Source organism: Rhinoderma darwinii, chromosome 13 (assembly GCF_050947455.1).
Source record: "Rhinoderma darwinii isolate aRhiDar2 chromosome 13, aRhiDar2.hap1, whole genome shotgun sequence".
NCBI classification, from domain to species: Eukaryota; Metazoa; Chordata; class Amphibia; order Anura; family Rhinodermatidae; genus Rhinoderma; species Rhinoderma darwinii.
The window spans coordinates 42534681-42548769 of record NC_134699.1 but is presented as its reverse complement, the minus strand read 5'-3'; the positions used below and the strand labels follow the sequence as shown (position 1 = coordinate 42548769).

Below are 14089 nucleotides of genomic sequence, written 5' to 3'. Positions count from 1 at the left end.
AGGTAAGGCCTCGTCTTCACGGGATCTGTGGCGACACGATGACTCACAGGATCTGCGAAGGCAATGACGTCATAGTGCCGCCTTCGCACTCATTGTTTTGCATATATCTAATTGCTAATAATAGTGGAAACAAAATGGCATATTATTCTACGTCAAGCATTTATATTTATACAGCACTGTTCTACATCATCCTGTGTGTGTGTGTGTGTGTGTGTGTGTGTGTGTGTGTGTGTGTGTGTGTGTGTGTGTGTGTGTATATATACATATATATATATATATATATATATATATATATAGGTACACAAAAAATGTCAACCGCACAGTCCAGGTCTCATAAAAATGAGGGTGCAAGCCCGCCAGGGATACGGCCACAGTCTCCCAAGGTATATATTTTTCAAAAAACAGGCAGCACTCAAAAAGTTGTAGCAAAATTAGAAAAGGTGCTTTATTCCATCAGTCCAATACAGCAACGTTTCAGCTCTTCAATAGAGCCTTTTTCAAGCTTGAAAAAGGCTCTATTGAAGAGCTGAAACGTTGCTGTATTGGACTGATGGAATAAAGCACCTTTTCTAATTTTGCTACAACTTTGAGTGCTGCCTGTTTTTAAAAAAAAAAAAAAAAAAATATATATATATAAAATTTTCATTAAAATAACATCAAACCTGCTGCTACTCCCCAAAGATGTATCCATTCTTGGACCGTTTTTGAAAAAAGCCATTGCTACTACCGAGACAACGTGTGCGTGCGTGCGTGCGGGCAGGCGTCTACCCCCAAAAAGGGATACATTTTGGACCTTTTTTTTTTTTTCATTTTAGTGTCATACATGACTTTATAGGGCAAACGGGGCACTTTTGATTTCCAATGAATTTATTTGAATCTTATCGAATCTGACGGCCGGTTCAACCGAATCTGTACATCGTGCATCGGTCCTCTACATCCTGATATAAAACTGAATAGGTGCGTAGTATTGTTTTTTTTGTTATGTAAATCAGGCCATTTTACTAAATTATGTGCAGTAACTTTTTGTCCACATTTTGAATATACGTGAAAAAAAGAAAATAACTGCTGTGGTATATTATGTAACTCTTTCTTTTTTTCTTTCTACACAGATCGGTGGTTTTGAAATGGAGAAAGATGTAGAAATAGTAGCGCAAGCTAGCGCTAATGGAAGACAAGAGACCATTGTTGTGTTGACGGATGAACATTTCACTAACCAACCTAAACCTCAGATGCCACAAGATACAGGCAATACAACAGTTATGCTAAAGCATAACCTAAGCTCCCATGGCCTCATTAAATTGACTTCAGAGGAAATTGCATCCCAGAAGCCGGAGTCTGGAGGCATTGAACCAATGGAGTCAAGGAACAATCGGAGTAGACGACAAAGCGACACAGGAAAATTTGGTTTTACCCAGGAGCCAACTGCTTCAAATACAACAGAGAATGATATGGAACAGACCCCAAATAACATTGGCGAAGAAAACCCGGTTGGCACGAAAAGTCCAATATGCAAGAACATGAGTGACATGGCTATCAATGAAGGTCCAGCTGATATGGGCACAGATGTCATTCATATAGAGCAGGATCCTCAAAAGCTAGATCTCGATCAGTGCCTTCAAATAGTTCATCCAAATCTAGAAGGCAATACAGAAGATCTAGTTACTCCAAAGCTGGATGTGATGCAGAGAGCAAATATGGGTTCTAAAGGATTTCTTATAAAAGAGACCCCTGATGAACAAATCAGCAGAGGCATCGATATAATACCTGTATCTAATGATCTAAACGCCCCCGAAACCACCATACAACAAATCCCTAAAATCGTAGGCGTACAGGACTTAGTGCAAGAACCAAGCTCTATTAATGTTATTGTGCCAGAGACTTGTATGAAGCAAAATCCAGATGACACAGATTTTCAACAGCCTGCTCTAAATCCAAGTAGTATCAACATCGCAGATGATGCCGGAAGGCAGAACACAGATATTGTGGTGACCCAGGTGCCAGATGTCACCATGCATCATGACTACACCGTATGTTCTTTACTATGTGTTTTACAAATCCTTGATTTTGCTTATGGATGACTACTGCAGTTTGAAAAAGAAAATAATGAATATAAAAAAAATATTTTGTTTGTCATGTGTTGAACGTTTCCTTTAGCCATATGTGTATATCACCTACTATTCCCCTTCACCTAGACATTGAACATCAATTCAGATACCCTATAGCCGCAACAAAAACCTTCAAAAGGGACGTAGCGGTATGGTCTGGGAACCGACTTCTATCCTGGCTAAATGGGTTGTCCAGGATTAGAAAAAAAATAATTGTTATTTTTTGCTTACTTTTACATGGGCTGTGTCTAGTACTGCAACACATCCCTATGCACTTGAGTGGAGATTAGCTGCAATTCCCCAAACAGCCCATTGACAGGAGTGGTGTTTTTTTTTCTGGGAATAGAAGCAGATCCTTTGGGTTACATTCATACGTGGTGGATTTGTTGCAGAAATTTCTGCAGCTGAAATTTTTTTCCATACATTAATGGGGTTGTTTCTTTATCATGTGCATGGATGTCTTCAAACGCCATGTAGATGAATGGGACAGTCACATACATTTCTGCAATAAAACTGCCTCGTGTGAAAATACCCATAATGAGGCTTGTACCAGAATTGACAATGATCACCTATCCACAGGATAGGTGATCATTGTCTGATCGCTGGGGGCCACACCAATAGGACCCCCACCGATCACGAGACCAGGGGTCCTGAACCCCTCCCCCCCATTGCTCCTCACTGCGCCTCCGACAGTGAGTAGGAGCTTGAATTGAGCGCCTGCCACTCCATTCAATATCTTTGGGACTGATGGAAACAGCCAATCGCTGTACTCCGCTGTGTTTGTCATTCCCATAGACTTTGAATGGAGTGTAAGCCTAAGCTTGACCGCTGCTCTATTCAATGTCCTCTTCACTGCAGTCAAGCACTGAGGAGGAACGGGGAGTTTGGGTCCCCATTCTTTCGAGTGTGGATCCCCACAGCGGGACCCCAATTGATCAGACAATTATCTCCTATCCTGTGATCATAAAATAACACGTAAAAATAGGTCCTTAATGTGTTTTCTTGTATGGATATATGTTACTGTGGAAGCTTGTTAATAACCAATATTACTGCCATCACACTATTGCCCTAATTGTTATTGCCCTGAAGTGCTGAACGAAAACTCTGTCTAGCTTTACAGCCGTTTCGGATTTGGAGATAGTGTAATTCTACATAGCAAGGCCCGTGTGTCATTCAGAAGTCTGTGAAAGTTTGAATGGCAATCCCTATCTGAATAAATATTGGTAATGGGAGTTCTATTATATTATTTAAATGTCACCAAAGTAATAAACAATGTAGTGTCTGCTTTTATTTACTTAATCATTGATTTTACCATTTTGCCTCTTGAATTTTTTTTTATTTTTTTTTTAGGAGGCAATATCAAGCCCACAGATTATTCCTTGTCAGCCTGAAGCCTGCTCTGTTCCTGGGGTATGTAGCATATGCCAGTCAATCCTTACACAGACTCATCGGCCTGTCCTCCTACCTTCTGAAGTCTCGGCATCTACCTATCCAGCTAACTCGGCTGTGGATCGGATTATACATGGCTCAATTAATCCTCAGCTTATTCAAGGTAAGAAAAAAATCAACTCGCATAGTCATTTCATCGTCTATCTGCTATATGTACATTTATCTTGAGCAACATCGTGACTTGTTCCAAGTTTACCTCCATCTGTCAGTTTCATTTTGTCCCCATATGAACCCTGACATTCTGCAGTGCAATGTTTTTATTTCGATCTGGCCTCCGATCTGTGTGCTCAATGAAGGGAGATTTGCATGCATTTCACACAAAAATACTCTGGATTTTGTAATGGGAAAAAAAATACTAAAATATTTCCCCCCAAAAAAAAAACATGTCCGCTACGGCAAATGATTAAGTGAAGGGGGATTCTTGCCAAATTTTTTGTGGATATAAACCGTTGCATCTTGCACAGTGTGTGAAGACAGTAAAAAGTTGCAGATGATTGATTAGCATTTTTATTGGATACTAGCTGTGCCCGCGGCTTCGTACGCGCAGACCACTGAAAAACGTACCGATGCCGTTTTGTATAAGTATACTCTTAGCCTTGGACCATAAAACAAACTTCAATTAAAAATAGTTTTCTTTCAGTAGTCCAGTTCATTACGAAAACACTTCCCTGTAAACAATGTTAGCAGTAGGACCCCCAGGGATGTGTGCGTAAAGATTGGGGGAGTTGCTAACACGGCAGAGAGCCACATAGAGATGACCGTGCGCAAAGCAGCTGAAACTGAGGTCCACGCCCGCAACGTACAGCGTTTGGCCCTGTGCTTTGTTGATGGTCATAGCGTAACATAAGGTGACCGGAAACTGTACACGTTTAAAACTGAAGGGAAATTATTTGGAATGAGGGGGATTCAGGGTATAAAAACGCTATCACCTGCGCTGCATCCTGTTAAAATCTCAGCTTCTATCACGTTTTGTTGTAGATTTGTGATTTTTAGTCGGGTGCCGTTACATTGTTTTGGTGGGCTTAAATTTCTAAGGAGAATTATGGGGACACTAACTTTTAAATTTTGTGTGACGGAAGACCGGGTTTGCTTAGGGAATTTAAAAATTCCACCGGATAGTTGGTAGCGTCTTCTTGTTCAATGACTATTGATAGAGATATATTCTGCACTTTCCCCATGGACACACGCAATATTTCAGCGTTTATTGCTGCTGCCTGGTCGTTGCGAGGGGTAAAAATAGTTATTTCGCATAGCCAAGAGTTTTCATGATTTGTTATTTGCGTTGGGTCACCATACACAGAAGAAATGAGGTCTTGCAGTGATGGAACAGTACAACATAAATTATCAGACAAAATAACTTTCCCTTCTTGTTGCGGATACGTGCCGCCAGCAATTTTTTGTAATAAATCTGAAAACTCTTGTGCATTTGGGTTGCCTCCTGTTCGCACCTGCATATTTATTGTTAAATGCATCGGTATAACGTTGCGCCACAGACTTGAGCTGTTTAGGCAGACACTAACTTCATCTACCCTCATTCCTCGTGGTATGACTGGCAAAGTCTGCCTGAAATCGCCACAGAAAAGCATTCATACCACCCATGGGCCGGTCATTTTGTCTGATATCTCACAAGGTTCTATCTACCGCTTTACGGTTTGCCATAGTGCACTCGTCCCATAAGCAGCAATCGCGTAGAACCCTTGCTTTGTCGCTGTTTCTAGAAACATTACACACTGCGCTTTCCGTAAGATTCAAGTCAATCGGGATCTTGAACATTGTATGGGCTGTTTTGCCTCAGGGCAACCATGTGGCTGCTATGCCCGATGAAGCGACAGCAAGAGCAATTTTGCTTTTATTGCGTATTTGGGCCAAGATGAGTGAGAAATGTTTTTCCCGTCACACCGGGTGCATCTAAAAACAGGATTTCTCCCAATGTACCATCTACGCTATGACACACGAGATCGAATATCATACGCTGTTCGGCTCTCAGACTCGAAACAACATTTTGCAATGTTTCGGCCTGTTACGCTGGATTATAGTTTATTTCCGCCGCGTACTCCCTGTTAATGCGTTCCGTGTCTAAATCTGGTGCGGGCATACCATATTGAGAGACAGGATTACTCCCTATAGATGCAACTAAGTCTTGGATAGTCAGCAAACATTGATTTCATATTACTTTCACGCAACTTGTCGTTCAGTTCGCCGTTATTGTTTAGTTGTGCATTCCTGAAAGTCTTCAACTAATTTTTCCTGATATTTTTGCCATAACTGTGCAGCATCCGAAGGTCCATAAAAAAACAGCAATATGGCAAACAAATGATGCAAGCGATCTGTACTATCGCTGACGCATACTTCGGCCAAAGCGCCATCCCAATGCTGATCACCATCTAGCGAGTGACATGCTCAGCAAGCAGCTTGGTAAGTAGGATATTCAATATCGTAAACCTTTCGCAATTCAGCAAAAGAAGTAGGTCCTCGCACTGTATGTAGAAGTAAGCGTAAGTAATAGCATTCAGAGTTGTTCCAATGAAGTGTTCTTTTAAAATGCGGGGCTCGCCATTCACAGCTGTTCCACGTCTTCTACGGTTGAAAACCAATTGCTTCTTATTATTAGTATAATATGACGGAACTTCGTTATATAACAGTGTTTTTGTGAAATCATCTGTTTCACAAAGTTGAAAGTATGCCAGCAAAGTGGTTTGTCTCTGGTTTTCTAACCACTCTGCCACATTTTTGGGTTGAAGTACACCCGTTGCCCGCCTTCAAGGTGAACATCAAGATGCATCACTGGCGGATGTCTCTCGTGAATGTGGAAGCTCAAAATGCGCCACACCACCACCATATATAAGAGCTTATATATCGGCCAGATTGGAACCTTGTGACTTCCTTGTAATTCATTATTATTTCTCAACGCAAACGTGGCCTGGTCACTACCCTTGTTGACGTATTTACATATATATTTGATGGCTTTGACGCTATTACATATTTCGACGTTGATGTGAGCTTGAAATGTTCTTGATAACACTGGTGAATAGAGTACAACCCATCGATTGTCCAAAACTATTTCTTGACCGTGTAACCTGACTGTAGCTGTGAAACCTCCTTGTAAGGGTGATCTTCGACGATATAACGGATACCCGTTTTCCCCTGACATCGTTTGCTCTAATAGCGCTCTAGGGTATCTTTTAGAGCAATGACCCTCCTGCAAGCAAGGAAAGTTTCTATTTAAAGCGCCGCATGGCCCATGAACCATGTGCCTCTTTACAATCTCGTGCAATATCGGATCCTTGTTCCGGTCAGGAAATTCAACACTTATGACTGTCAGCAGCATCGTGACGCATATGTTCCTGCAGCCACAGAAGAATGTGGGCGTGTGACAAGCCACGCTTTTGCCACTCAACGCTGCACATGAAACAAAGAGCTGAACCGAAAACTTTTTGTTTTGTGAACAGGTCGATCATCAACTTTAGTTTTAAAGGGAACCTGTCACCAGCATTTTAGCTATAAAGCCAGCAATACCTGGTGAAAGTGGGTGAAAAATCATTGTCATCTAAGCTATAAATATGTTCTAAGTAAGCTCTGTACCTTTTTAGTATTCCGTTTTTCAGTGGTCCCACACCGTATGCAAATGAGCTAAAAAGAGTCAAATCTTCATCCGAAAAGAGTCCGATTTTCATTCCTCCAGCGTCTGAGTGGACTCCACCTCCTTCTTTTTGATTGACAGCTCCTTAGCAAGTCAGGGCTGGACAGGTGTGGGCGGGGTTAAGAAGCTGCGTCCCAGAGGGAAAAATAATTACCATAAAAGGCGGGAAGAGTTTAAACGACTATATTTACCGACAGAGGAGGACTTCAGGAAAGAAGAGAACAGGAATGAACTCTGGACAGCTGCGGGCATTGAGGGGTCAGGCGAGTTTAACAGGTAAGATGTTGATGACAGGATCCCTTTGAGTGGAAAACTCTGGCTATAATACCATGCCTACCATAAGACGCCTGTCCTGCGAGAAGTTCTTGGGAAATTTCGTACCCCTTTGGATTAGTTGTGAATGTTATGAAAAGGTCAGGCCGGCCGTATTTTCGGACGTAGCAGAAAGCATCTTGTGTAGGTTCATGCATGTAATCACCGGTAAAACTGGATGGCAGGATAACTAATCGCCCCAAGTTTTCCATGTTATCTTGTTGCATGGCGTCTCGCAGATGCACGTAATCCTCAGCACGTAAACGTGTCTAGTTAGTGCGTATGTACACTAAACGCTCCGTCTCTATTTTCACATGCACGTCCACAATAAATTGGCTGAACAATCCTCGAAATTGTTGCAAATATATAAAACTATTACGCCTTATCTGCAGCAGGTATGAATAAATTTGCTGGGCTGATATTTTTATGAAAATTTGTTACCTTAGTAGTAGGATTAACTTGGTAGAGTCCAAAATTGTACCCATCTTCGCTGTGACAATAAATTAAAGTATATAGCAGGGCTTCGTAAGCTGTGTGTTTCGAAAATGCGTGGCATGCGATCGTCGTGAGTGCGCAACACGATGTCACGCCTATCGTACTACTGATCAACTAAAACCACTGCAACTTCATCTGTGACGAGGGCGTTATACCTGGCGTGGTGTTCAGCAACAGGACGTCGATCTACGCTGATGATGATTTTGTAATCATTGCTTTGCCACTGCGGAATAGACTGTAATGCAGCTTTGAAACTATGCACGTATGGATTCACCTGATGCAGTTCTGATTTCTGATATTGGCCTGTTCATTGTAATCTGATGCTAAATAAATCTGAAGACATTTTGGCTCATCTTGTGGTAGCAAAGATCTGATGAGATGGTAACTTGGCCTTGCACCTTGAAGGTTGCCATGAATGGTCCCTCTGTAATTAGTTTTGCACCAAAAGATGTCATTTGGAATGCGCGGTTATATAAATAGATACTGTCTAAGTATTGTTTTTTCATTGTGCATGGTCCCCATTTAAAATCTGGAGGTTCTTGAAATTTTTCAATGTCAACTTTACCACTTGAACAACAGATTCCATTTGGTTAGCATGATTGACATTGTTCCGCTATTTCTGCCTGCCGTATTTCATCTACTCTTTCCCTTTCAGTCAATAAATAACTTTCATTAGCTTGTCGTGTGCATTCATAATTCTCTCTAGCTGATTCCAATCGTCGTTGATATTGGTCTTCTCTTTCGAGAGCTCTGGCATAGTTGTGGCATTTGCGATCGGTGGTTAATCGCGCTTGACGTTCTTCACTACTTTCAAGTTCTCGAGAGGCCGCTGTGCGAGCTCTCTGACAACTCAAGCGAGATTCTTTGTCGGTGAAAGTTTCAGACTCGTGTGACGATGCATGGCGCTCTCGGTCAGCAGATATTTGCGCTTCGCGTTCCTCGTTACTCTCCAGAGACCGAGAGGCCGCCATGCAAGCACGCTGTGAACTTAGCCGAGACTCACACTGGGTAGAAGTTTCTGATGCGCGAGTTCTGGCCTGGTGTTCTTGAGCTGCAGTAAGTGTCGCCTTATGACCCTCTTCAGATTCTTGAGACCTAATTAGTCTAATTCTCTCTGCATTTCTGCTATATTGAGAAATATTTGATCTTTTTCTGGAAGGCATTTATTCTCTTGAGACCGAGAGGCCGCTGTCCGAGCCCTTTGAGACAACCAATCCGATTACAGTTTTTTGAGGCAGCTAGGTGCATGAAAGCAGCAAGCGGATTGGTTGCTTTATCTCTCCTATGTGTAATATCCAATACAGACAAATGTTGGAACTGTTCTCCATAGCAACCAATCAGATTACAGTTTAGATTCTTGTGAGGCAGCTTGGACAATGAAAGCAGAAACCTGATTGGTAGTTATATGTGAATCCGATGCATAAAAAAAACAATATAGACGAAAGTTGGAGTTGTTGTCCTTGGCAACCAATCAGATCACAGCTATAATTTGTCTGAGGCAGCTTGAAAAATTTGCAGCAATCTGATTACAACCTCTCCCTTATATAACAATCAGTATAGATGAAATTCGGAGCAGTTGCCCATAGCAACCTACTGGTGTCTATTTTCCAAAGACAATACAAAATAAAAGTAAAAATGTGATAGGTTGCCATGGTTTCCATGTGTTGTTGTACTAATGCAATGTAAATGAATTTTTGAAAACATTAAATTCGCATATCTTCTGATTGAGTGAGCCAATTGCGATGAAATAAAAACAAAAATTCCAAAAATGATCTTAATGCATTCTATCACTTATCCTTAATTGATAACCACAGGATATGCAATAAAAAAGCCGGATAGATGCTTGTCCCACCTATCTCTAGAACGGGCCAGCCTGACCTGCCTTCCGTAGTTGGGCTCCGGCCACTGAGTTACACGGTGGCCAGATTTTATGAAAACAGTCGAGCGCAATGACAGCAGTGGAAGGTAGGACTGGAGGCCCTGTTCCAGTGGTGGGACCTGCATCTATCAAGCATTTATGGTATATCCTGTAGATATGCCATACTGTTAGTTCCAGATATATTTTGAGAGTGACACAATCTTCATGATTTGGGCTCTGCGTGCCACCACATTGGATTTGAAAATAAACAACAGATGCAATTGAAGTGTAGACTTTCAGGTTTAATTCAAGCGGTTGAACAAAAATATCCTGTGAAACGTTTCAGGGACTCAAAAGTAGATGGACAAATTAACATTACCACAAATAAAATGTTTTTTGAAAATACTTTGTCAAATACAATGACTGCCTGAAGTCTGGAACCCATGCAGCTGTCTTCAGTTGTTGCTTGGTTGTGGGTCTTTCTGCCTTTAAAGGGTTTTTCTGAGAGAACAGCAGGGATTGCGCAATGCGCGTTACTGGCTGTACAACTGAACAGCCCATACACGGCACGTCACTAATGACGTGTCGTATACCGGGAAGGAATTTGATGATAAACACAGCAGCCAGCGAGTGACGTCATCCGTCGTATATCCAACGGCAGCATCTGGAAACGGGGCCAATTTGGAAAATGTAAGTACATTACAAATGTATTTACATTCATAAGTTACAAGCATTAACACATACACATTTTAACTCGGAAAACCCCTTTTAAGTTTTGTCTTAAGCAAGTTAAATACATGCTCGATCAAGTTGAGATCTGGTGATTGACTTGGCCGTTGCAGAATATTCCACTTTTCCTTAAAAAAAATAGCTCCTGGGTTGCTTTCGCAGTATGTTTTTGGTTATTGTCCATTGAACATTTCAGAATTCATCTGGATGCTTCTGTCTTCAGTCACATCATCAATAAACACTAGTGACCCAGTGCCTTTGGCTGCCATGCATGCCCATGCCATCACACTGCCTCCACCCTGTTTTACAGAGGATGTGGTATGCTTTGGATGATGAGCCATTCTAAGCCTTCTCCATACTTTCTTCCTCCCATCATTCTGGTACAGGTTGATCTTAGTTTCATGCTGTTCCAGAACTGGGCGGCTTCTTTAGATGTTGTTTGGCAAAGTCTAATCTGGCCTTTCTATTTTTGAGGCTGATTAATGGTTTGCACCTTGTGGTGAACCCTCTGCATTTGCTCTCATGAAGGCTTCTATTTTTGGTAGACTTAGATGCAGATACACCAACTTCCAGGAGAGTGTTCTTCACTTGGGTAGATGTTGTGAAGCGGTTTTTCTTCACCATGGAAAGGATTCTGTGATCCTCCACCACTGTTGTCCTCCGTGGACGTCCAGGACTTTTGGAGTTAACAAGATCACCAGTGCGCTCTTTTTGTTTCAAGAATGTACCAAACTGTTGATTTGGCCGCTCCTAACATTTGTGCTTTCTCTCTGATGGATTTCTTCTTTTTTTTTTTCAGCCTAACGATGGTCTGTTTCACTTGCATTGAGAGCTCCTTTGACCTCATGTTGAGGGTTCACAGCAGCAGCTTCCAAATGCAAATGCCCCACCTGGAATCAACTCCAGACCTTTTACCTGCTTAATTGATGATGGATTAACGAGGGAATAGCCGATGCAGACCATTAAATAGCTGTTGAGATAATTGTCTAATTACCTTTGGTCCCCTGAAAAAGAGGCAACTACATATTCAAGAGCTGTAATTCCTAAACCTCTTCTCAAAATAGGATGTGAATACCCTCAAATTAAATCAGAGAGTCTGCACTTTAAGCCCATATTCATTATATAACAGTATATTCAATATGTTTAGGAAGACCGCTAAAATGCCAAAACGTACGTAACTGTCTAAATAATTCTGGACCTAACTGTAAATGTTCGAATTAGGAATACCCAAGGGAACCAGATTTTAGGGCAATAAAAACCCACTTCTGGGACCCGAACATATCTCTAGAACGGGGTCCCGTGACCCCTGCCCTACCGTCTCCCGCTCTCGCTGCTCTCCAGCCACTGGTTGATGAGATGGTCAGGAGTACAGAAGCAGCTGAGCTGCGCTATTTATGTAACTTCTATAGAAGTAAAAGTGAGTTAAACAAACTGGGGCGCGTTGGGAGCTTAAAGTGCCCCTGGAAAAATATCTAAACGTAGCCCCATGTTGTGGGTGGGGCCAGCACTAGTAGGCGGAGTCAGCAAACCATTATCTGTAGCCACATTGGTGATAGATGTAATAATGCAGCCTTTTTATTCTTGTCCGGATTGGGCAGTGTTCACATCTGCATTGGACGCTCTTGGGAGCGTTTCACACCACAGTATTCCTATTAATATAATGTATGTGCTAATAAAGCACACAGGAGATCATTAAACGGTTTAAAACATGGATGTCTCTGCTATCCATTGTCCATAGGTGCCCATGTTAAAAAAAATAAAGCACATTAAGATGCATGGAATAGCGCAGTCCTCAAAGCTATTCCACGCATCAAAAATAAAAAAAGGTTTTTTTCGTCTCTATCGGGTGTATGGGGGTCGGTAGATCCATTTATAATAGGCGCCAGGAGCTTTTCCGCCACATATAGTAAACTGATATAAATACCATGGCGTGAAAGAAGCCTTAGAAGCTTCTACAGCAGGTAAAAAAATAGTGACAAATAGTGCAGCATGCCGGGCAGCAAATGGTAGGGAATACTATGGGGAATAGAAAGTGGCAGGGGGCGTCTCATGGGGTGCAGGGGACACTGAAGAGGATTTTGAGCCTTTATTTGTGGTGGGGGACAGATGGTGGAGGTTCTGTGGGAGGATGGGGAGTGGGGCATAGGAGGTAGTGGTTAAATGGGGGGCAGGGTGGAGAGTGTTGGTGATCCCACCCTGATAATGCTTGCCTGCTGCTGTGTTGTATCTGGCTAGTTATGAAAAATGGGGACCCCACGTCTTCTTTTTTTTTTTTCTCTCGGATTTATTTATTTTTTTATTTTAAAAAAAAAATATTAAAAAATTAAATCATTGACGTGGGGTCTCCCCTATTTATGGGAAACGCCTGACGTCACTGCCCATATATGGATAGTGACGTCAGGAACAGTGCTAGAGTCCCCAATTAGAGGCTCTGACCCAGGTCTATGGTCCAGGGAAAGCTCCTGACATCATGATCCATGTATGGAAAGTGATCTCAGGGGCTTCCCCAGAGTCTGAGTCCCCGGGCATAACACTAATAGAGGCTCTGCCCCGGGATTTTGGCCCTTTCTCAGGATTTCTTCTCCTGTGTCCGGAGTCTTGAAGCTGCAGTGATTGGTTCAGGACCTTTTTGTCACGTGATAGTTATGTGATGTTCTCAAAGGTCCTGAAATCACTGGTGCCAGCAGACGGAGGAAGCTCCTGTATACACCTGTGTATGTGGGGATTTCTTTATATCACAGTTTAGTCCCCACATACACAGATATATACATCGCCGATTCTAGCTTTTCTGCTGCCGGAGGCGAAACTTGAAATGGCTCCCCCCAGATTTTGACTGACATCCCCCTGGCTGTTCTACATCACTACCAGCCTCCTCAAACTCTTGCGGTTGTGCTATTGCCTTGTACTCCCCTGGCATGCGCAGTTCAACGATGAAGCCAGGCAGAGTACACCTCACTGCACGCTGCGTGCCCAAGTAGTAAAAAGCAAAGGCGCATCCGAGAAAGTTGTATCATCCAAAGGGATGCCAATCAAACATAGAAAGGTGGGTTTGGAGGCAGGACGATGTGACTCTTCAGGATAGTGGCGACGCCCAATGAGGCTTTTATGAGTAATTATCATATAGTGTGCGCTGTTTTAAAAGTGGATTTTATAGGTTTTGCTACATCTGAAAAAAACATACAAGTGAATGTTTGTAAATATTGTCAGGTCATGTATTACCGCATGGTGGCGGTTCAAGGGGTTAAAACTACCAGACCGGTTCCCATTAAATATACAATGAATTGAGAACAATTCCATCTGCCCTGCAATTTTGTTATTATAAATATATCCTACATAATTACAGTACCAAAACCAATCACTGACATATATACAGTGCCAGAACCAAGCTCAGTACATCTATACAGCCCCAGAACAAAGCTCAGTACATATATACAGCCCCAGAACCAAGCTCAGTACATAAATATAGCCCCAGAACCAAGCTCCGTATATAAATACAGCCCC

At 42.2% G+C, this 14089-nt stretch overlaps 1 protein-coding gene across 4 annotated transcripts in view; it reads left to right on the top strand.

The window, feature by feature from the left end:
- ZNF335 (zinc finger protein 335) overlaps positions 1-14089 on the top strand; it is an 80845-nt gene that overhangs the window by 21292 nt on the left and 45464 nt on the right. For all 4 annotated transcript variants that reach the window (XM_075846876.1, XM_075846877.1, XM_075846878.1 and 1 more), the window contains exons 2-3: positions 1110-2027; positions 3456-3657. In XM_075846876.1, the coding sequence (XP_075702991.1) occupies positions 1125-2027; positions 3456-3657 (1105 nt within the window). In that variant the 5' untranslated portion in view covers positions 1110-1124. The remainder of the gene's footprint in view (positions 1-1109; positions 2028-3455; positions 3658-14089) is intronic.